Here is a 23,218-nt window from a genome sequence, read left to right as displayed (position 1 = left end):
ATTTAATAATCAATAATGAAATCGCTACAAACGGCATATGAAGTAAAAATAACTCTACTTAGTGATCTTCGAAGGAACTATTGCAATCGTCAATATCAACAATATCCTGATCATCATCGTCTTCATATATAATCCTCAAACTGTCTATGTTATCATCGTTTGGCAGGAAGACTTCTGTGATAGGAGTTTCGTTGAGGTTCAAGTTATCAAAGTTGAAAGAGCTGTTGAAAATTAACTCCTTCTCCTGATCTTCATCCTGTTTCTTGTTGAAGTTGAGATTGAAATTCTTCGAAAGGTTATTGAGTGTGTAATTTATCTTGGTGTTGAAGAGGGTATTCTTGTTTGTAGATTCAGTTTTCTTTGGCGATAAGTTATTGACAACATCGTTGAAGAACTTTGAAGTCTTATGGGATATCTCATCGAACTTCTCGTTTGATGAGTTTAGCAAGCCTTGAATATCACTTTCTTTTGATGGAACCTGGAAAATGGTGGATGCCTTCTTGTTCACATTTTGACTCAATTCTTCAAATGTGTTTGTAATGTTAGATGCATTGAACATAGTAGATGCTTTGTTCTTCAAGGTATTTAACTTCAATTCAATTTCTGAAGTTTGAACATTGTTGACATTTGAATTGTTAATGGAGAATACAGTAGAGGCTCTTTTCTTTAAAGAGTCTATAAAGACAGTTTCTTCCGGATGAGACACCGAGAATTCTTTTTCTATGGAATTTATTTGTGATTCTGTTTGCTGATGGACCTTCTTGTAGAGGTCGAGGTCGTTGGAAGGAGTTCTCTGTTTCCTGATTTCTGCCACCATCTCATCCCTCTTGCAAGATTCTAATTTCGTGGAGATTTCCAAGAGTTCAAATTTGCATAGTTCGATTTTCTTTTCGTATTCCATCATTTCTCTTTGTATTTGGGCGTACTGTTGTAAGAGCTCATCTTGGATGAATCTGTAGTCTGTTTCTTCTTTTTGGACTTTATGGACAACTTTATTGTCAATGGGGATATAAACGGGCAAGCCAGATCTGACAGGAGTGACAGATGTGGAGGTGTTCTGCGACGGCGTAGAGGAGAAGGGAGAAGATAGAGACGACGGAGGTTTGCTTGTCGACAAGGCGAACTTGACAAGGCCTGTCGATTCACTTATGACTCTCTCATTTTTGATTTTGTCCTGTTTGGCTCTCAAGACGGGTTTGTTAAGATTGTAGCTGCTGGTTACAGGCGAGAGAATGGAGTACGACTTTCTCTTGTTGAGGGTGGTTGGTGTGCGGAGGACGTTCTCCTTGTTGGAGACGTCGTTCATGGAGGTGTTGCAATGCAAGAAAGAGCTAAGGAGGAATTCAATTACAGAAGAATAAGGTATAAAGTTGTGTATTAACTGGGGCTAAAGAGGCTAATGTGGCAGCTTCAGTGTGTGTTGACTGAGGCACACCTGATTTCGGGATCGGAACTGAGTTTGCAGCTCGAATCAGGGACTCGAGATGTGCTCCATTAGGGACCCGAAAGTGGTAAAAGGTAAACAGCTGCAATTTAGGCTGTTCTGGCTGCAACACCAGTGAAAGCAGCACTGTTGCCTGATTGGGAATATTTCCAAACAGAAAACCAACTCATCGCACTCAACATTTATTTTGTACGTGGGGCCAAATTCTTGTGTGACATTCTGAGTCGCAAAACGAGTTAAGTATGGAGTAACTCCAGGCCAGGCTCATAACAGCATGTGCTACTCTACTCAGTAGTGAGCAGGTTCAGGTCGAATGTCACTGGAGTCTACAGGACCATGTGCAAGAAACGACTAACAAAATTTCACGTTCTCGTTTTTGTTAGCGATTGTTAGACTTTCGGCGCTTTGTGTTGCCTCCCTATTGCCGGGGGGATCGTTGGATTTGGGTGTGAAGTCCAGGAAGTATATAAAGGTACAAATTCCAATTGTTGAACTCGTTTTCTTGTTTTTAGCTCTTGCCACCAATTACGCCTAATTGCCCCTACTAACTATGAGTGCCTTCGGAAAAATCAAGTGCTATCTTGCCTGCTTCTTGCTCTTCTACACTTTCTACTTGCACGACTACAAGTGCCACCAAGTCAGAGAAAGCTCGCCCTTCGACGTGGGTGCTTTGATCCAGCCTGCTCAGCCTTACCACAACTACGTGTGTGGCTCGCTCCAGACTGGCTCCAACAACGTCCACGCTTTCTTGGACAGAACAATTCACGCCCACCCATTGTTCATCAAGTACGAGGGTGCTCAGAAACTTGCTTTGCTCAGACAGACCTACGCTACTTACTTGTTCCCTGTGCTCAAGCCAGTTTTGCAAGCGGTCGACTTCGTTGAGTTCCATGTCGTCGAACATTTTGACCACCAGTTCCACCGTGTAAAGGCCTTGTTGGTCGGTGCCGAAGAGAAGGTGGAGGAAGTCAAGGAGGCTGTTGAGGAAGCTGCTGAATAAGTGTGATTGAAAATTTCGAGAGTGAAAATGCCTTGACTTTGACTATAGAAGAATGGTCGTTAGCATTTTTGTGAAGACGTAATTGTTCAATCTGCTCAATTGGTCAATGAATTCAGAGAATGTGAATGATCTACGCCGTGAAATAGTGACTTACATGCGTACCAGCTTAAGTACGTGATCGTCCGTTGTGAAACTTACAGTCTAAATCTACATCTCTAGCCAGGGTTTTTCGTCTCTCTTGTATATTCTATTTTTTCGCTGATTTCCGTACAAGTAGTATACTTGATCTGTACGGCTATATAATTCCAATATATATACCCTTATAATATCCTTATAGCTCCGGAGACATCTGTGACGTAAATCCGGGTATTCCATCGCCCAAGCTGGGGTAATTAGTGGCATGTGAAGCAGTTTTTTCCAGTGCGACAAGATTTGTGTCATCCTTGGGTAGCTTCGTAGTTTAGAAACTCAGTAATACTAATAGCTGGCAGTGTATTGGCTGATACGAAAATGTATATTTTCATTCTGGCTTCGACTGCTTTCTAATTCGTCTTTTCATGTTTACTCTTATAAAAGCAATGATTTTGTTGCTTGGTACTCCCGTCTCCGTCTCCTTCGTCAAAGTTCGTCAAAATTGAAAAATCTGGGGTTCGCATTTTTCTTAACTATGGGAAATAATTATTAGTATCGATTGCTATTTTTCACTTCATACATTCAGCTCTTTCCGTCTGCTACTCTTCTTTTGTGTGTCCAGCAGTTTTCCACTCTAATTCTTCGACGTAAGCGGATGCAACTGTCAGCTGCCAACAACGGAGATGTCCGAAACTTCTCCGTTATTGAGTTCTTCTAGCCCCAATAGCCACATTCTTTCCGTACACCATGATCATGTTCATACGAAGAGGCTCCTTAACTCTCGCCATATCTCAATGATCCTGATTGGTGGGATTATAGGGACAGGTTTGTTTCTTGGGGTCCGCAATGCTTTGGTCAATGGACCCATTATCAGCTTGTTGTCGTACGCTTATATTGCAGTGATATGTTATACTGTGATTCAGTCAGTAGGAGAAATGTCATGTTATATGCCCATAAACGGTTCAGTTTGCCAGTTCCAGTTCAAATTCTTATCTAACAGTGTCGGATTAGCCATAAACATCATCTATTGGTTGTCTTGGTCCATCACATTGGCGTTGGAGTTGTCACTTATCTATTCCGTATTATCGTTCTGGAGCAATGCCCTCCCTTTCGTCAACGATGGTAACCAATTATGGATCATTTTTGGCGTCTGGCTCGTTCTTACTCTGTTTAACTTGCTACCAGTAAACTTCTACGGCGAGATTGAATTTGTGATCTCCATCCTAAAGATTCTGTTCATCACTTGCTGGATCGTTCTAAGCACGTACATACTCACAAAGAACGGTATAGGCTTCAAATACTGGTCCAAAGACTTGCTCTGGGGTGTCGATACTTTGCATGTAGTTAAAAATCGCGTTGGATCCAAGATTTTGAATGTTATGGCATCTCTAGTATCAAGTTGCTTTACATTTCAATCTATAGAGTCCATTGCTATCTGTTCAGGAGAAATCCGCGACGCTCATATAAACTTGCCCAAGGCTATAAAGTATGTTTTGGTCCGAATAGTAGTGTTCTATATAACTACTCTCTTCTTGTTGACATTGTTGATCCCGTGTAATGATACCCGATTGACATCTGGCGACGACGATATATTTTCGTCACCATTTCTCATTGGATTGATCAACTGTGGAATCGGTGCAAGCTCGTTTATTCTCAGTATCTTCAACTTTGTTATTCTTGTGTCGATGGTTTCTGCTGCCAATTCCAACATATACTTTGGCTCCAGGTGCTTGGTGTCGATGGTGGAAGAAGAATACATGCCCAAGTTTTTGGGCAAAACAAATACCAAAGGTGTGCCACAAATGGCAATTTTGTTGACATCGTCAATAGGATTAATATCTCTCTTTTCCAGAGTTGAGACTATTTCCGTGTTGTTCAATTTGCTTGTAAACGTTTGCGCTACATCTGGCTTGATCATGTGGTTGTTCATAATGGTGAGTTATTTGCGCTTCTTGGAAACCCTCAAGTTTAACAAGTTAGACTATAGCACACTTGTTTTCAGGCTGAATCATCCTCGTCTCTTGAAATTTTTAAACTACGTCTCCATTGTTAGTATCTGTGCTATCATAGTAGGAAACGGGGTGCTAAACATCTGGCGATTTGACTGGAACAACTTTTTGAGCTGCTACCTAACACTGATCATCCTTGTGGTGTCGTCGTTGTCGCTTCTGTGGTACTGGAACGAGCCACTTCTTGTAGATATAGAAACAATTGATATATTCACAGAACAGTCTCCGTTTGCATTTGAGAAAAGGCAAGTGGTATAAACAAAACTTAAAAGTTTTGTTTTTCGCAGCCATTTATTGGGACATAAACGACACTAAAAGCACCATTTTTGGCAATAAAAAGTCTATTCTTTCGATATTTCATTTAAACACCAATACACAATCGTATCCACATCTCTTTCACATCAGCAGCGATAATGGAAGCCCAACCAAATACAGTATAAGAGTGAAAAATTGACACTTGAGTCCTATATGATAAGTCTTCCTGCAGGATCGAGCCGAAAAAAAGTTATCATCACTAAACGTGTGTTTATGTTTTTATCACGATTTTTCCATCTTCTTCTTCTCCACCAACTCTTCCATATTCGCTCGAAAAAGAGGATTTCTGTCCCAATCACATAAACAGCAAGTAATAGCAGTACCATGGCCTTTTTCAGATACGCATGGCCTGTGGCTGTTGCGTTGGGCTACTTGTTCTATACTTTAACCTATGTTTGTCCCATTGCTGATCCATACATCCACTCCGCAGGGGAGCTCCACAGCTTGCTGCCGGTGGTGTACCATACGTGTACGTTTAGCAACAGTTACTTGAAGCCAGTATTCCATGAATCGGTGTTGCCTGTCTATACCAATGTAGTTGAACCGCGTCTTGTTGCTGTCGATGAGTCTTTGCACATTTCGCAGGCTGTAGATTCTACCAAACAGTTTGTCTTGGGTCTTGACGAAAACTACAAAATCAGCACCCATTTTGAAAACGCATGTGTGACATACCATCGTAAAGTTCTTGAACTCACGGACTACTTGGAACGTAACGTGTATCCTGAGATCTGGCGATATGTAGAAAAAGCCCGCTTCAGGCTCTTGTTCTACTTCCGTGTCGCCAAATTGAACGTGTATGTTTACGGCGGAGTAGCCTACGGCAAGTTGGACGAGTTCGGGGTTAGTTCGGCAGTGAACAACGCTGTAAATTTTGTAACATCAATTGAATTCGTCCAGAAACTCATTTTGTGTTATCAGGACATCGTAACCAAGTTGTTGGAAAAGAAGAGTTCAATCAACTTACAGCAGAAGGGTCGTTTCCTCCAACAGGAATTTAAGAACTTGATCAAATTCAACCAGTTCTATAGCAACATAAAGCTGAAAGGCGATGTCCAGAAGAAAAACATAGCTGAGATCGTGAAGGATCTCTTGAACAAGGTTTCTGACAAAACCACTGATGACGAGGATTACGACAGCGATGTCTCAGACGAGGAAGAAGAGCCTATTGTGGTACTTTTAACCTCGACAATTACCGTAACTGACGAAAGTGTGCCAACGAGCGATGTCAGCGTAGAAGCAATTCAAGATCCTACATTGTTGAGAATCAATGAAGAATTGCAATTCTGGGAGACCAAAGTTAACAAGACATTGCAGTTGGCCCAGAGCAACTTGGAGATAGAAATGAAGCCCATTGTCAACAACTCCATTGAACTGATTAAGCCGCAAATCAGTATTCTTTTGCTGAACTTGCAGAAGGATTGTTATTCTCAGTACCAGATTCTCAGCAAGAAGATTTCTGAGATCAATAAGGACTATGAGAAGATCAAGCAGACTAACGACTCAACAATTGAAACTGTTTCAAGGCAGGAAATCAGGGACGACATCGCTGCTACTTACAAGTTGCCTGAAGGAGCATCGGAGGCCATTCAACAACTCCTTGTGGATACCCATGATCAGGTATTAGTAGAGTATTTCAAAGTGGTTCAGGATACAATCGATATCTTGGAATCGTTTTCTGAGACTACTATTCAAGAGTTTTCCAAACAGTTGACGCTGGTCTTGGACGAGCTTGAATTGGAAGACGATGAAATCACTTGGAAAACTTGGAAGAGATTCCACAGAGTCAAGGAAGATATCTTCAAGTTCAGAGACTTCATTTTTGACACTGCTAATGAGTACAAAACTAGCAACAACAAGGACTTGAAGGCTCTTGGCTTGGACGGATGGAACGACTATTTGAAGAATGTAGAGTTCCATATCAACTATTTAGTTCGTGACAATGATGACTACTTGAGATTGGTCAGAGCTAAGGCCAACGTTGCTTTCCAATTGAGGGAAGCCACGGTGAGAAAATTGGAAGAAGAGAATGTGGACGCCGAAGAGAGGTTCGAAGAAACAGTTGAAGAAGTTCAGGAACCCATTCCTGAAGTTGTGTCCGAAGACTCTGCCATTGAAGAGGTGGAAGTGGAATCTGCTGTTGAGGACGTTGATCCTATTAACAATGATGAAGCTGAGATTGTGGAAGAACATTTAGACTCTGAAAAAGAACAATTTGTGGAAAGCAGTGAAGCTGAAAATTTCGAAACAGAGGAGATAGTTGAAGATGAAAATTCAGAGACAGAGGAGATAGTTGAAAATGAAAGCTCCGACACAGAGGCAATAGTCGAAGATGAAAGCTCCGATACGGAGGCAATAGTCGAAGATGAAAGTTCTGGGACTGAGGAAATAGTAGACGACGAGAGCTCTAACACAGAGGAGATAGTAGACGACGAAAGCTCCGACACAGAGGAAATTGTTGATGAAAACTCTGAGACAGAAGAGACAATCGATGAAAACTCTGAGACAGAAGAAGTGGTCGAAGCCGAAGAGGCTCCTGAAGTTCAGGAAGAAGAAGAAGAAGAAGAAGAAGAAGAAGAAGAAGTAGAAGTGGTTGTGGTGGAGGTGGAAGAGGTTGAAGAGAGCGAAAACGACGCAGATGTGGATACTGACATCGAGCTTGGAGAAGAAGCTTAAGTAATTTGCAACATATTATCCCCAATTGACATTGATAGATTTCGGTTTCGGAGAAAATCCTGCCAGGTAAATAGTTCTAATCTATAATAAATAATATAATAATAGTAGTAATGGTAAAGAGTAGGATGGCAGTAGAAGCAGAGAGTAAGCACTACTAGCAAAAGTAGGAGTAGTAGGAAAAGTAGAAATACTGCTAACAATCAACAAAGGTAAATAATCTGAACAATGGGAGTTACCAATAGGAGAACCGATAGAAGAAATAGCTATCGAAGACTGAATCAAGGTTCCATACAGACTAATCGGCTCGGAAAAACAAGAATCCTGGATACAGAGCATTTAACGAATGAAGGAGTTTAGCCTGAAAGTGGGGCAATGGCCATAATTGGTGGGGGTTTAGCCAGACGACGCCATTGGCCAGAGATATCGCCCAGATAGAGGGGGTTTCAAGATGGTAGTGAAGAAGAGAATGGCGTGTAATTGACTAGTTCAGATAGAGCTAGGTACAAAGACTCAGTTGGTGTAGGCTAGCCAGCTAAATTGTTCACAGGTCCATAGTGAAAAATTCTCGTGTCAGAATGTGGAAGTCGTGAAAAATAAGAGCTTCTGCGTCGAACAGTCTAAACAGACAGCATTGACACGATAAGCTTATCAGACAGAGAAACGAGATCAGAACCAATATGGAAAGTTCAATTGCCAATTTCACTGGCCCCCAGACGAACCAAGCAGGAACCCAAATTAAATTGGAGTAGTGGACGTACCAGCGATAACGAATATTGGGCGTGTATAGACGGGTGCCCCTCCTTTACCAGCAAGCCAGACTGGAACCACATGAGTGAAGGTGATAAGGTACGAAAGTTGCCTTGCTCCTTTAATGTTCAGATTCGAGGGGTTGCGTTAAATTAGGGTGAAATCGATAGCGTCCACGGGACGGTTCCTGAGAGGATTGTAGCAGGCTCCGGGAGTTAATAATAGATAGTAGAGTTGTAAATTATATTGGTTAATTATGGCTCGTGTTTCATATTGAGCCAATTTGAATTGGACTAATTACCTTCCAAATTGGACCGACTCATTGTCATTCGTATTCTCGGTCAATCTCAGCAATTCCAACATTTCTGGTAACCAATTGGCCAATTGGCCTCTTAATTGTTCCGTTTCTTGATCTCTCCAGCACTTCTGAACTGGAAACTCAAACTCTCCAGCGATTGCTAAATTAATTCAACAAATTAGTGTCCGACAGTTGTTCCTCTGTGCCGACACTTCTTCGCCTCTCTTGTGACTACACCTTCTCCGTGTCTGAACCATTCGTGGCCTGCTTACTGGGCCTATTTGGCGTGTTCTGTTTGGCTGGACTTCCCAATCTGGCATACACTCACTCTGGACTAACGGAGCGATAAGATAATGCATCTGACAGAAATTGTCCGGCCGTCTCCTATTCTCCCAAATCCTTTTGGCACACGTCGCTCTGAATGCCTACTCCACGATCTGTCGAATTCACGAGTCACCATACGAGAATTCCTTTTCTTGTTCGCCTCGGTAACGTCACCAGCTCGATCCAGCAATTATGGCTGCTTTCTTTTGCAACTGAAAATTTTTCAGTCGTCTGATTGTCTCCTGCTAGCCAGACACAAAATCCAGGCCAACTTCCTCTGGGCCAGACAGACCCAAAAAAAACTGTCGGTGTCTTCCTGAAAACACAGGGGTGCACCTCGCTATGTGCACCCGGACGGAGTCTCAATTCCGGAGCAGGGGGAGGTTCCTGTCTTGTCGGGAAGTTGCTTTGTGCAGCGCACACCTGCGATAACCGCAGCGACAAGCTCCCATTGGCTGTGATAACCGCCTCGGTCACAAATTGCCTCTGTGCACCCCTCCTACAGGGAGGACGCAGGACGCACTCCCCAAAAAAGAAACCCACATAGCGGCTGAAGCTACCGATCCAGTTTGCGACCATCTGGATGCAATATATATATATGGAAGCGAATCCTCTCGGAATTTCGAAATCAGTTGCTTTCTCTCCCTTTTCTTTATTGTTTTACGTCTAAACAACAAACAACCAAACCCCTAGACTTACTTTTTGTCTGTCTGACCTTGCTTCGCTTCCCGCCTTGCTACCCAATCTTAGCTTTCAACTTTTGTCTGTTGAGCCATCTCGCAACCTGCATTTTCTAACTATTAGAATCACATACAATTTCCATCATGACTACCATTTCCATCACTGAACAAACCGCCATCTTGGCCAAGTACCTCGAATTGCCCCAAAACGGTAAGGTGCTTGCTGAATACGTCTGGATCGACTCCGAAGGTAACACCAGATCCAAGTGTAGAACCTTGGCCAAGAAGCCTTCTTCTGTCGACGACTTGCCAGAGTGGAACTTTGACGGTTCTTCCACTGGTCAAGCCCCTGGCCACGACTCCGACGTCTACTTGAGACCAGTTGCCTTCTACCCAGACCCTTTCAGAAAGGGTGAAAACATCATTGTTTTGACTGAGTGTTGGAACAACGACGGTACCCCAAACAAGTTCAACCACAGACACGAATGTGCCAAGTTGATGAAGGCCCACTCCGACGACGAAGTGTGGTTCGGTTTGGAACAAGAATACACACTTTTCGACCAGTTCGACAATGTCTACGCCTGGCCAAAGGGCGGTTTCCCAGCTCCTCAAGGTCCTTACTACTGTGGTGTTGGTACTGGAAAGGTGTATGCCAGAGATGTCATTGAAGCCCACTACAGAGCCGCTTTGTACGCTGGTATCAATATCTCTGGTATTAACGCCGAAGTGATGCCTTCCCAATGGGAATTCCAAGTCGGTCCATGTGAAGGTATTTCCATGGGTGACGAATTATGGATGGCCCGTTATCTCTTGCAAAGAGTTGCCGAAGAATTTGGTGTCAAGATTTCTTTCCATCCAAAGCCTTTGAAGGGAGACTGGAACGGTGCTGGTTGTCACACCAACGTTTCCACCAAGAGCATGAGAGTTCCAGGTGGTATGAAGGACATCGAAGTCGCTTTGAGCAAGTTGGCCAAGAGACACAAGGAACACATGTTGTTGTACGGTGCTGACAATGAACAAAGATTGACTGGTCGTCACGAAACTGCCTCCATCGACTCTTTCTCTTCTGGTGTTGCCAACAGAGGTGCCTCCATTAGAATCCCAAGACAAGTGGCCAAGGAAGGCTACGGGTACTTTGAAGACAGAAGACCAGCCTCAAACATCGACCCATACTTGGTTACCGGTATTATGGTGGAAACCATCTGTGGTTCGATCCCAGACGCTGACATGTCTAAGGAGTTTGCCAGAGAATCGTCGGACTAGATGTCTGGCTGGTTTCCTTCTGCTGTACTTTACCCTTTACATAGTCCTTTAGTTCGTGCTTCCTTTTTTTCTTAATCTGTTTTTCATGCTTATCGTTAATGCCAACTACAAAACTGCTGCTTAGCAACAACTTCTCTTCATCTACAAACTTCATAAAAGTTAAGTTTATTCATTGTATAGTAATGCTATAATTTGCTACTACTGTTCACTTTCGATTTTTGCTGTAGAAAGTAGTAAAATGATTCAATATCAATATTGCTCAATCTGCATTTTGGTGGTACTAATGTTCATTATTCGTTATCTGCCATTGCTTTTCCACTTCCAATCGACTTCAATTATTGTAATTCCACTATTTTCTCTATCACGCTATTGACTATTCACCTCTAAAAGTTGATGACTCTACAATTTATTACAATCGTCACTGTTCATGCCATTAAAGCACTATTACAGACATTCAACTGTCACCAATTATTATCTAATTTCCTCGTTTTCTCTTCAATTGACTTCGACTCTTCACTATTAGCCACCTTGAGCCAATCTTCGGTTTTCACGAATTCTCTCCCATACTAACTCACTTATCGCTGCCATGTACCACTCCTATCACTGAAAGCTGGAGAAGCAGATGAAGCCTGCAGACAGCCCAGAGAAGCTTTTGGCTGGAAAATTTTTGAGAATCGTCGAACTTTTCACGAAAGTCACGTGAGTTCACAACTTGATGACCAACATCCAACAAATGCTGGCGAAATGGGTATCATTTGAAGCAGAATCTCTAGGCTGTAAAGGCTTGAGCATGTTGGCAGCAAGAGCGACTACGAGGTTGTCGCCAACTGGAGAAAAAGCAAACGTCCAGCTGCAAATATCACACAAACACGCCTTTTTGTACCTGCCCATCAGGTGCACCATGCGATGTCATATGATCGTGATTTAATTGCCTAGAACGCCTGCACCAGCCCAAAATGGCAACTTGATGAAGGCAAACGATGACAGACTGCATTGATGACGAGCTTGGAGCTTGCGGTTTTCCATGTTCCATAAACTGTCCTGAAGCAGAGGGTTTCTGGCGTCGACCTCGGAACTTGAGATCCCTTTCTGTGTCACGATGAGATTCCCTTTCTGAAATGGTTTTTATTGGCAATTCCACGAACGACACAAGAGTCAACATAGCCTGAAAGAGTCAACTTTCGCTTACATTTCTCGTTATTAACTGTATATCGCCGATTTATTTGCGCATTCAATTTCTGCTCAGGTAAGAGTCACAAATGGAATTCTGGTTCCGCTTTCTGGTGGCTGGTAGCTGTCCTGTTCTTTTTATAGAAGCTTGAATAAAGCATCGGTTGACACAACCCGCTTCGGGACTGCTTCCGTCCCAGTCGACTTCCTCATAAGACGAGCTTCGGAATCTGGCTTCCATAGGAGAGTATGTAGTCTGCAGCTTCATTTCTAACGGTCACAATTAGCGAGATGACTAGAGGATCCAGACAAAAAGAGAATTAGCTAAGCGAAAATGTCAATCTGTCTGAAACTTCGCATTCACTTAGATGGGCATCTTTTGCGCCAACTTCTGTTAATCGTCTGTCAAAAGATGTCCATTGAAGTCTGAACAATTTGCTAGCCTAACCTAACAGTATAGTCACGTGATCTGGTTTTCATACGAAAATGGCAAGTATTAAATCGAACCTATTTGCTACTTAGTATATAAATCTTCCTCTAATCCATGCCCCAAGGTTGGCGGTTTTCAAGCTCAAAACCTCCGGTTGGTTTTCCTAAACTTTTAGGAAATCTCAGGAATCTTTAGAAATGAATTTTTTTAACGTAGTGGCATACATTGAACATACTAACCCATATAAACAGCTATAAACTATAAAAAAATTTTTGATGAAAAAACTCGGTAACGTGACCTTGCACGTGATATTTACTATTCTTGACACCATGCAAAACCTCGTCAGCCATGAATCAGCCGGTCTAGTATAGTGGTTAGTACACTTCGTTGTGGCCGAAGAAACCCAAGTTCGATTCCTGGGACCGGCAGTTATTTTTTCATCCAGCTAGAGATGGTTAGATAAGACGAACGTAAACAAATAAAGATTTGCTTTCGATTTTTTTGTCAAATACTAAACTTGTTCTGCTCAATGCTTTTGCAACTTATCTCTCTGACAGTTTAAGCCAGTCAGATTCAATCTATCTAAGATTTTCTACTCTACACTTAATCTATCGACTATCGCAGATATGCCCCGTTCATATTGGGTGTGCGCGGCCCAAAAGCACATTTCAATTTCGACTCTCATTATCAGACAGACTTCAACCTCAATATTGTCTACACCACGATTTCTGTCTGACTGATACCACTTCACCAGCAGCTGCATCGCCCGACACAAGATGGCTACTGAATTCGTACGTTCTACTTCTGGAGCCCAATTGGCCCCATATCTTTGGTAATGGGAGCGCCCGTGCTGAACCCCCACTAGGATTGTCACCTATAGCCGTACTAACACCCTCTAGTCCCCTTTGGTCATCGACAGCGGGTTTTTGACCGACTCCAAAAAAATTATCCGCGATAGAATCATTCCCTGGGAAGGTTTGTCGAGATCGGGTGTTGTGTCTGAAGACGATGCATCGTATATCAAGATCTTGGAGAAGCAATCTGCCGAAAACAAGAGGCTGACGGTATTGTCGCAGTTGGACCTCTGCACGAAGACGATTTTGAACTTGTTGAGCAAGTTGTCTGTCAACGAGAAGGACGATGTGTTGAAAAACATCTTGACCTTGATCAACGACTTGTTGCTTGAGTTGCCGGGTCAGGAATTCCTCGATTCTTTGCTTTCGTTACTGGAAGTTGACGCCTCGTTGCCCTACACACCTTTCTTGAAGCATTTAGATAACAACGACGGCTTGATCAAGTCGTTGGCTTTATACAACGTCATTATCTTGTTGTCCAAGGCTAGCAAGAATCACACTACGGCTGTGAAAATTGATAAGGAAGTGCTTATCAAGATCTTCGACTTATTGAGTTCTCCACAGTTCATTGGCTCTTCTGAAGCCAACTTTCAGCTTATCGGTATTCAGTTATTGCAGGAGTTACTCATAGTTAAGCAATTTAAGAAGATCTACCAGGAGTCAAACTTGGTGTCGAACTTTAAGGCTATTAACCTGTTAATTTCGTCACTGGCCAAGTATCCTAATGCTACAGGATTACAATTGTCGTACAACATTTTATTGACTACCTGGATATTGACATTCAGCGCTCCTATCAACAAGTCTCTTGTTCTGAACTTCCCCGAGTTGGTCAGCAACTTGTTAGCTATAGCTAAGGAGTCCATCATGGTCAAAATCGTCCGTGTCTCTGTAGGTATATTGAAGAATCTTGTCTCTGTGACGACTTCTTCCTCAGAACAGTTTAAGACCATCAAGATCTTGTTGTTCCACGAAGGTTTACCCACTATTAACTTGTTGAAGGGCAGGAAGTTTGCTTCCAATGAAAGTGATGAAGAGTTGGCAAATGACTTGGTCTACTTGACAGACGTGTTGAACGAGATTGTAGCTGAGAAATTGACTTCGTTCGACGAATACTTGACGGAGTTGGAAAACCCCAACTTGCTCAGCTTCTCGTCGCCTACTCACAAGTCGACCCAGTTCTGGTTGGAAAACTCTAACAAGTTCAAGGACTCGTCGTTCAAGTTGGTCAAGAGAATACTCGAGATCTTGACCTCTTCTGGCTCCAATACCACCATCAAGGTAATCTTGTTGAACGACTTGCAGTTCTTAATCAAGAATTTAGGTCAGGACTTGGTCAACTTCATTTCAACTGAAAGAGACGGTGCTTACAAGTTGTTGATCATGTCCTACTTGGACAACAACTTGGGTGATAACGACTTGAAATACGAGGCTTTGAAGACCATCCAGTTGTTGGTGGGCCGTAGCTTCTAGTGTTGCACATTCTTCATTTTCCTTTAATTCTCTAAGCTCATTTCTTTATTCTTTCAAAATAGATATCACATTAGTTACCTGTCGTAGAAATTCCCTGAATTCCACTTCCTGTCTTGAATGGGATTTAATATGCTTCGAGCGTCTATTTCGTCCTTTGCAATCTTATACTGGCCAAATTCATGATGGGAAACCTGTATGGAGAAACCGGTTTTCCTGTTGGACCTTATATCAATCATTGAAGAGCTATCTAAAATCAGTATAAACTAGAAAGAATCCTCTGGGTTTATATATCCTGCTTGTCTGATGTTTTCTCTCTAATGTTGTTGGGTTATTCAACAAATTATCTCCTGCAAAGTAGAATTCCCTTTCAGAGTCTGAGTCCAATCCGAGGTTATCAACTTCGGAGACCAATTTAGAGATCCTGTATATTATTTTCCATCAATTCAAGAAACTCACGTGACTAGAACGATAAAGACGTGAAGTATCTACAGAAATATACACAACTCTTTGGAACCAATTTTCAGTTTTCGTGACTAATAGCACTGAAATCAAGTAATTGCTCTCCAAATCAAAGCCATAGAGCCCGTTAAATATATATACAAACCTTTCCACATATTTTACCCTTTTTCCCATCGTTAGACCCAAAAATATGCTATGAAATCCATAGCACAAGATCAATAAACCAATCCATTCAACTAGAACAGAATAAATGGCACCCAAATCGCGAGATCTTATGAAATACAGGCTGAATCGACAGCAGACGTTTGTGGAAACCGTCAAGGTTGCTGGAGGTGGCGAGTCGCGATGGCTGGATCTCATTGGAGAGAGCTCTATAGAATCACTTGTAGACTTGGGTTTCTACTATGCTCCTACAAAAGTCAACAAGAATAGAGTTATATGTTTCCTATGCAACAAATCGGAGCTGGTTTTTGACGAAGTTGAAATCGACTCAATAGCTGTACAACATTATAGAAAAAGTAAAGCATGCGTTCGAGCCCTTATTGCACTATCTAATCAAATGAGAAGCCAATTCGACTCCAAAGAAGCGATTTTAAGCTATTGGCAGAATCATGAACAAAAGGTTCTTTCATCTCCTTTGGCACGACCTGCTCAGAGGTTTCGTGAACGAACGTATGGAGATGCGTTTGTTCTAGATCTGAAGGAGGGCTATAAACCTAACAGTACCACGTTGGCAGCAGCAGGTTTTTTCTATGCTCCGCTAGATTTCCAAGACGACAAAGTCTCTTGCGTATATTGTGGATGCTCGCTCGATCATTGGGAACAAGATGATGACCCTGTAGAAGAACACAAGCAGAATAGTAGAGGGTTTTGCTATTTTTTGGACCAACTAGGATTTGACCAAAGAGAAGAAAATCAGCAAGAAGTCAGTGGGGTAGACAGTCCGAAAATAGATAAGTTTCTTGGTTTATTCTCTGACACTGATGAAAGTGATAAGGAGAATGTTCAGAATATTAAACAAGGTAAGAATGAACCAACGAATGTTGTTCTATCTCAAGGCGAAGATTCAATTCAAGAAGCAAAGCCAGAACTGGAAAAAAAAGTAAACCTTTTGAAAGCTCCAAAGCTTGCAAAAGAAGAAGAAAAGACAGCTAAAAAATTTATATTAATAGATGATGAAGCCGTCGATAACGATAACGAGGTGGAAGAAGTTAGCGACTTCGACGATTCCGATTATGGAAATAATGCCGAAGAGCAAGAAAACAATAGCGATGATGAAATTGCAATAGAGGTTGAAGAAAAAGATGTCAAAGATTACACCAATTCTGAAGCTGATGTTTCTACTACAACTAGGCGATCTAAAAGAATCCGAAAGTTACGCGCTGAAAAGGATCCCAATATAGATTATTGGGATAAAGTTCCAGACGACGACTTGTATGATGAGTTCATGGGTGCTGCTAGAAGGACAACCAAGTCAACACAGCCAATTGCAAAAGATAGAAGTGAAGACCCATCAGATGGAGAAGGGTCTAATGATAATGTTAATGATAATGAGAGCGATGGTGATAGTAGTAGTGACAACGATAGTGAGACAGAAGAAGTTGCAGAAGATTCACTTAAAGATTTCTACGATGACGATAGCACATCAGAAATACTTGATGAGTCCAACTATATTCCAGAAGGGTCAGATAATGACAATGTGGATGAAGTGAACATTTCCTCGAACTCTGTTTCTGAAGTGGATGATTCTCTTATCACCAAGAAAAAGACCCGAAAGCGTAAGACACCAGAAAGTAAAGGTGAAAGTAACGAAGAATATAATGGTAGTGGTAAAAAACAAAAATCACAAGAACCAATTGAGGAAGTCATTTCTTCTGCAATGCCAAAGAAATTGAAGTTTACAAAAAAATCAGCCTCTGCAACTCCCCCTAGATTTGATGAAACCAATGAAGACATGGATATTTACCAAGATGCAAATGTTGAGAATCTTGAGATGAACGTGAAAGTAGTTTCTACAGAAAAATTATCACCCATCAAAGATTCTAAGCCAGAGTCTCATATTCTTCCACCTCGGCCTACAATTCATTCCCTTGAGTTTGCAGTTGACTCTGAGAATTCACGCGAAATAGGAAAGAGCAGAATCACTAATACGAAGCCTTTCAAAACTAATAAAAAACAACGTCGCAATATTTTTGACATGTCGTTTGAGAATGAGTTTCCTAGTTTGCAGGATTCCTTATCCCCAGTTAGAATTCCTGCTAATTTTGGAAAGAGACTGCCGATTACATCATTGCCAACATTAACAAAAGAAGATTTAGAGGTGCAGAAGAATACTTCTATTGTAGATGCGAAACAAGAACTTTCCCCTTCGTTATCAGAACAAGCAAAAATTGAAGTCAATGATGCCAAGCAAGAAATGGAGCCTGAAGAAAACGAATCAAAACATGATAATCGGATTGAAGATGACGAACTTGATGAGATTGATAAAGATCTGATTTCTGGAATAGAAGACGTCCAGAAAGAAGTTGTTGAAGTTGTAGCAAAAGAAAGAGTTAATGAGGGTTATGATGAAATAAGAGAACAGCTTCCACAGAACAATAATGAAGACAAAGACGAGGCGATTTATAGTTCAGGAGAGTCTGACGTTGACTATGCCAACTATATTGAAGATATCCGTGGAATAAATGCAGAAATTCTGAGGTCTATGGAAGTAATAGAGCAGGAGTTAGAACAGGGAGAGGCTCCTGGGGAGTCTGAAGTTGATTCTGCGCAGAAATCACTGACTGAAAATGAAGTTGCTAGAACAGAAACAAACGAAAGCGAAACGAGTCTTGAAATTGGCGATCAAATAGATGCAGAATCAACCAAATTAGATATCGTCGGATTAGAAAAGGATCCAACTGTAAATGGTGAGATGGCTGGTACAGAAGTCAGCAAGGAAATAGTAGATTCTGTCAACGAAAGTTCAGAAGAGGTTGTGACAGCGATTGAATTTCAGGAAGATCAACAGGAAGAATTGTCACAAGATACTGCCGAAGAACAATCATCAGCTATAGAACAAGACAATGCAGATGAAATTGATGTTGAGGTCGATGAAGTGACAGAAATATCATTTCGTAATACTGAAGTGGAACCCCAAAAACAGCAAAATGAGCCGCCGGCAAGATATGCTGTTCCAGAGTCTCTGTTGGTAGAAGAAATCAAAGATAGTGTAAGGTCTTATGACGATTCTACCAATAGATTAACGATTTCCAAAATTAGATCTTCGTTGCCTGTACAAGAGTCTACTATGGAAACTGCTTCTAAAGAACAAAACGAGTCTGAAACGAAGCAATCTATTGTTGAGGATAGTAAGACTAATGGTGTTGATATTGGTCTATCTTCTCCACAAGTTTCTCCGATTGCTCACAATACAAGTAGCCGCAGAGCCAGTTCGCTATCTAATGCTAACTCTGAGCTTTTCTCTGGCAATACACCTTCAGCTTCTATTAGTAGGCTTGGAAGAGCTGATGCTATGATTGAGTCAAGTACGCCGCAGAATTCGAACAGTATCCGATCTTTAACTGTCAAAGAAAAAATTTCTCAGGTCACAGATCTACCAAAAAAATGGGTGCAAAAACCACTAGTTCAATTTCTGGAGGAACTTGCTAACTTGGAAGAGACAGCAGTTCATTTGCGCAATTTAGCTGCACTGGGATATGATCTCCGTGATGATCCGGGTGATCTTACCAGTCTCTTAGCAGATATGCCTGAAGAAGAAGAAAACATGACAATCAAAGAATGGGTAGAGAATTGTGCTACAAACTGCCGCAACTTGATTGAAGACCAATGCGACCAGATGACAGCGTTTGTAGTCAACGAGTATAAACGGGCGATCCTGGTAATAGAGGCGCTTCCTACAATAGACTAGAAATAGCACTGTCTGTATATATAGAAGTCAGAATTAGAGTAAAGCTACAATAGCTCAAAGTACATAAATTACAAATTGAACTTAATTGATTTTATGTGCGCCTGCGCATAGAGTGTTCAGCAGCCGCACAGAACGCAATAATCGAAAGAAGAAAGTATGGAAACAGACAGAAGAACCAGGCAGACACAGAAACAGAACCAATGAGGGACTCGGCATTAATGTCAGACAAAGTCGGACTTTCACAGCATTCTGACGGTACCAGGCAAGAATAGGCGGTGTCCGACATTTTGGAGAGCTATTTGTTTGCGTCGGAAAATCAGGAATCTTGTGGACAAAAGGAACTTGCCAATAGAGGGAGCGCTACCACATGCAAGGGTACAATGTGCGTAGTCACATGACATCTTAAACACAAAACTAGCCGCAAAAGTCGCCGGGCCAGTTGATCTTATCAGTGAAGATTAGCGTCAGCAGAAGTACGAGCCACGATTGGAACAGACGTTGTAGTTGTCGAACAGACACAGAACGCCAGACGGAGAGATACACAGACAGACAGACACAGCATCTGCAACTGTCATAACTAAGTAGCAGCAGGAAACACCGATATAGCGAGACTCAGACGGAGATCAGAAGAAGAAGCAGCCAGAATTGATTGAACAATCCCTCTGTCAATTCCTTAGAATACCGCATTTGCAACACGAACTACTGTTACGGGTGTTCTGCCTTTGAGCTGCAGTGGGTGTTGACGTAAAATTTGAAGATTGCCTGATTAATTGGTAATTCTGAAAACCGTTTGTATTCCATTGTCATTTTTGAATGCAAGAGCACTTTGTCGAAATTGTCTGTGCAACCTTATTCAGAGCATTATAGAGAAGACCGTCGCATATTAGACAGACAATACTTGAATCCTAAGACACTATTTGTTGTATTCTACGATTCTACTTTCTGGGAACTACAAAAATAGAATTGAAGCTTCAAGAGTATTGACAAATCAAGATCAAGCTGGGAAATTTTAAAAGTATCACCGTCCCTTTTACGTTGCTATTTAGACACCAGATTCATCCGTATATTATCCAACTTTGCACGCATATACATCATAGACAGCGAACATGTCATTCTGGCCATTTTCCAACTCGCTCAACAGCAACAGCCAGCTTCAGAAATATCTAGATTCAGTTGTTGACTTCTCGGTCACATCTGTCCAGGAGTTGCTCCAAGATGCCGACCTTCAACAGGAAGTGTTAAATGAGCTTCACAACATCAAAGGGAGCTATAACAACGGAACGGGTTTCCAGTTTCAGACACAGCAGGCAGACAATTCTAGTGGTTCGAACGCAGCTCTGGCAGATGTCGTCTCGCTAGCATCTTCTAACAACGAGAATGCTGTTGGAAACACCAAAGATGCCAGAGGCGCCAAGCTCTTGGAAATCTTGCTCCAGCCACATGTGCTAGACGGCTTGCTTGAGTATCTTGTAGAAAGTGTCGAGTTCTTCTACGACCAGAGCATAAAGGAGCAAGAGAGCCTCGACAAGCTTGTAAGCGAAATGACAGACGCAGAAACTGCATCAGACAAAAGTGCCAATAACCATGCTCATGTTTCCGAAAGTACCGACAAGGCCAACATCGACGATGTTGAAGTCGAAGTTGAGCAGGCAGAAGACACCGATGCTATCGATAAAGACGATGACCATGAGTCAGACAGTGGTACAGAATCCGAGGATGACAAATTCCGTCGATGTGTCCAGGCTTCTTCAGACATTCTTTCTATCGATATGTGGATCATGCTGAATAGAATTATAGAGACGCCCAACATCATGAACAAATTGTGGTCTTTGCTAGCTTTACCTCATCTTGAGGAGAGTTCACCTACTGTGTCATATTTGGTTCACATCTTGGACCAGTTGATGGATACAAACAGTATTGAGCTTCTCAACTTCATACGCAGACAGCCAGACTTGGTGGACACCTTTCTTTCCAAAATTGACATCCCCATGTTAATGGACTTCTTTCTCCGTGTGATCCAGACAGATAGGGCTGATTCGCCGACAGGAATATTGGAGACGTTGTCGCTGCAGAAACTAGTTTCGAAGTTGATTGAAATCCTCAAACCGGAAGACTCGCAGTTTGTAACTGTTTTTAAGATTCCAAACCACAGGCTTTTCTTCAGACAGACTGCGGCTGCCGATTTCATCAAGGCTTTGGTGACAATCTCGTCAAACACGGCTCTTGCTGTTGTGCTAGAGACCAACATTGGTCCCAATCCTTTAACTCGGGAGTTGGTTTCGCCTAAAGTGATAAACACGATGATCCATGACATCATGTTGTACCAAGCGGAAGTTGATGGCAAGAAGCAGACGAATAGACATGGAATCAACAACTGTGTAGGTATCATTATTGAGCTTATTAGAAAAAATAACTCAGACTACGACTTGAATTGCGGAAGCTATAGTTCGTTATTGCAGAACGGTGAGAATGGCACAGGCGAAATTAATTCTTTTGTGATGTTTCAGTGGCTCAAGGATTTTGAGCAAAATCCTCCAGGTCCCAGGGACCCAATTTACTTAGGAGAGATGTTATCGATTTTCTCCGACAATCTTGAAAAGTTCACGGCATTGATGGACTTGGCTCCGGTTTCCCCAAACGGTGTAGAAACTGATGTTCTTGGTTTCACCAGATTCAAGATCTCCGAGCTTATAGCCGAGTTATTGCATTGCTCTAATATGATATTGCTCAACTCGAAGAAGATCAGGAAAATTATCAAAATTAGAGACTATATCAGGCAGCAGCAGACATCCCGTTTGAAGAGTGCATTGAACGAAACCATTGCCTTCTCTGGATCTGAAGGAACTTCTCTTCACGACGTGACTATGGGCTTAGATGACGTCTCCTTGGATGACATCCACTTTGAAACAGACTCTGAAACTCCCAAGGGAGAACACGATTATAGAAAGTTGATAGAATCTGTTGAGGATGTCAATGATTCTGAAGATGAGGAGCCATCCATCTCTCCAGAAAACCCGTTTGTGTGCAAGGACAGAGATGAACACATCAGACTGAATCCATGTGTAGGTGACTACTTCAAGATTAAGTTGATAGATCTGGGGATTTTGCTCAACATCATCTCCAAGTTTACTCTTTTCCCGTGGCACAACTTCTTCCACAACGTTGTTTTCGATTTAATTCAGCAGATTTTCAACGGTAAGTTGAACTCATACAATTCGTTCTTGATTGTAGAACTTTTCAATTCCGAGAAGTGTGCTTTGGCGGAACTCATCGTCAAGTCTTATCGTCAAAACGATGTAGAACCTAGACCTGGATATATGGGTCATCTCATTTTGATCAGTGAAGAGGTGGTGAAGTTCACGTCGCTCTATAAGCCTGACTTAATCTCTCCCATCATTGTCAAGGCGATTCTGTCTGAAAACTGGGACTGGTTTGTGGAGGAGATTCTTCTCAAGACAAGAGAGGTTTACAACGTAGTTTTGGGAGCCGAATCAGAAGATATCGATACATCGAGAACCGAGGCACAAGATCAAGATTTCGCATACGACTCATCAGCTGTAGGTTATTTGGATCTTGACTCGTACGAATCCAATCCCAGTAGCAAGAAATTGATTATCCTTGGCGACAAGTCCAATCACGATCTATTTGTCAGCGACAAGCTGGCATTGGAAGATGAGGATGACGACATGGGAGACAGCAACATTCCTGAAGTGCGTGTTCAGAACATGACCCCCAGTGGAAACATGGATAGTCAAGCCGTCGATGACGACTTTGAGACAGAAGAGTTCCAGGATACGTATCAGGACAATGACTTCTTGGACAACTTATCAGGTTCGAGTTCTTCGGATGATGAAGATGAAGAAAGCAACGAACTTCGTCGAGTTCCCAAGCATAACGAATAATGTACTTATTATGCAAATTGGTGGCACTAATTGATAATTATACGATTAAAAAGTAGGGGTTATCCCCGTTCATACAAGCATTTTCCATACTTATTTATACATATCATATAATTTACTTAATTTATAATTATTTATACT

The 23,218-nt window shown here is 41.9% G+C and overlaps 8 protein-coding genes across 8 annotated transcripts; 7 read left to right on the top strand and 1 right to left on the bottom strand. All coding sequences in view use genetic code 12, as the record gives it.

Moving 5' to 3' along the window:
- Positions 1–78: 78 nt before the first annotated feature.
- On the bottom strand, positions 79–1,306 carry PICST_33777 (predicted protein; the record flags this gene model as incomplete). Its single annotated transcript, XM_001386443.1, has 1 exon — positions 79–1,306. A coding segment is annotated over one exon (1,228 nt), but the record flags the coding sequence as incomplete, so codon positions are not given.
- Positions 1,307–1,994: 688 nt separating this feature from the next.
- PICST_68476 (predicted protein) lies at positions 1,995–2,768 on the top strand (the record flags this gene model as incomplete). The annotated part of the gene is made up of 1 exon (XM_001386641.1): positions 1,995–2,768. One exon carries the CDS (start codon positions 1,995–1,997, stop codon positions 2,442–2,444), a length of 450 nt encoding a protein of 149 aa, XP_001386678.1.
- Positions 2,769–3,322: 554 nt separating this feature from the next.
- Positions 3,323–4,843, top strand: LYP1 (lysine-specific permease; the record flags this gene model as incomplete). Its single annotated transcript, XM_001386640.1, has 1 exon — positions 3,323–4,843. A coding segment is annotated over one exon (1,521 nt), but the record flags the coding sequence as incomplete, so codon positions are not given.
- A 328-nt stretch (positions 4,844–5,171) lies between these two features.
- Positions 5,172–7,676, top strand: PICST_68475 (predicted protein). Its single transcript, XM_001386639.1, has one exon. It carries the CDS (start codon positions 5,225–5,227, stop codon positions 7,571–7,573), a length of 2,349 nt encoding a protein of 782 aa, XP_001386676.2. The 5' UTR covers positions 5,172–5,224; the 3' UTR covers positions 7,574–7,676.
- Positions 7,677–9,606: 1,930 nt separating this feature from the next.
- On the top strand, positions 9,607–11,085 carry GLN1 (Glutamine synthetase (Glutamate--ammonia ligase) (GS)). The gene has a single exon (XM_001386638.1). It carries the CDS (start codon positions 9,767–9,769, stop codon positions 10,883–10,885), a length of 1,119 nt encoding a protein of 372 aa, XP_001386675.1. The 5' UTR covers positions 9,607–9,766; the 3' UTR covers positions 10,886–11,085.
- Positions 11,086–13,261: 2,176 nt separating this feature from the next.
- Positions 13,262–14,884, top strand: VMA13 (vacuolar ATPase V1 domain subunit H (54 kDa); the record flags this gene model as incomplete). Its single annotated transcript, XM_001386637.1, has 2 exons — positions 13,262–13,276; positions 13,385–14,884. The coding sequence occupies 2 exons, from the start codon at positions 13,262–13,264 to the stop codon at positions 14,807–14,809; spliced, it is 1,440 nt and encodes a 479-aa protein (XP_001386674.2).
- A 511-nt stretch (positions 14,885–15,395) lies between these two features.
- Positions 15,396–19,261, top strand: PICST_68472 (predicted protein). The gene has a single exon (XM_001386636.1). The coding sequence runs from the start codon at positions 15,519–15,521 to the stop codon at positions 19,176–19,178; it is 3,660 nt and encodes a 1,219-aa protein (XP_001386673.2). The 5' UTR covers positions 15,396–15,518; the 3' UTR covers positions 19,179–19,261.
- A 398-nt stretch (positions 19,262–19,659) lies between these two features.
- Positions 19,660–23,215, top strand: SAP155 (SIT4 protein phosphatase-associated protein). The gene is made up of 3 exons (XM_001386635.1): positions 19,660–20,750; positions 20,814–22,758; positions 22,780–23,215. Exons 1-3 carry the CDS (start codon positions 20,285–20,287, stop codon positions 23,078–23,080), a joined length of 2,712 nt encoding a protein of 903 aa, XP_001386672.2. The 5' UTR covers positions 19,660–20,284; the 3' UTR covers positions 23,081–23,215.
- The last annotated feature ends 3 nt before the right edge of the window (positions 23,216–23,218 follow it).

The sequence above is a fragment of the Scheffersomyces stipitis genome, chromosome 8 (genome assembly GCF_000209165.1).
Source record: "Scheffersomyces stipitis CBS 6054 chromosome 8, complete sequence".
Classification (NCBI taxonomy): domain Eukaryota; kingdom Fungi; phylum Ascomycota; class Pichiomycetes; order Serinales; family Debaryomycetaceae; genus Scheffersomyces; species Scheffersomyces stipitis.
The sequence above is the reverse complement of the archived record's forward strand: the minus strand, read 5'-3'. Positions and strand labels throughout refer to the sequence as shown.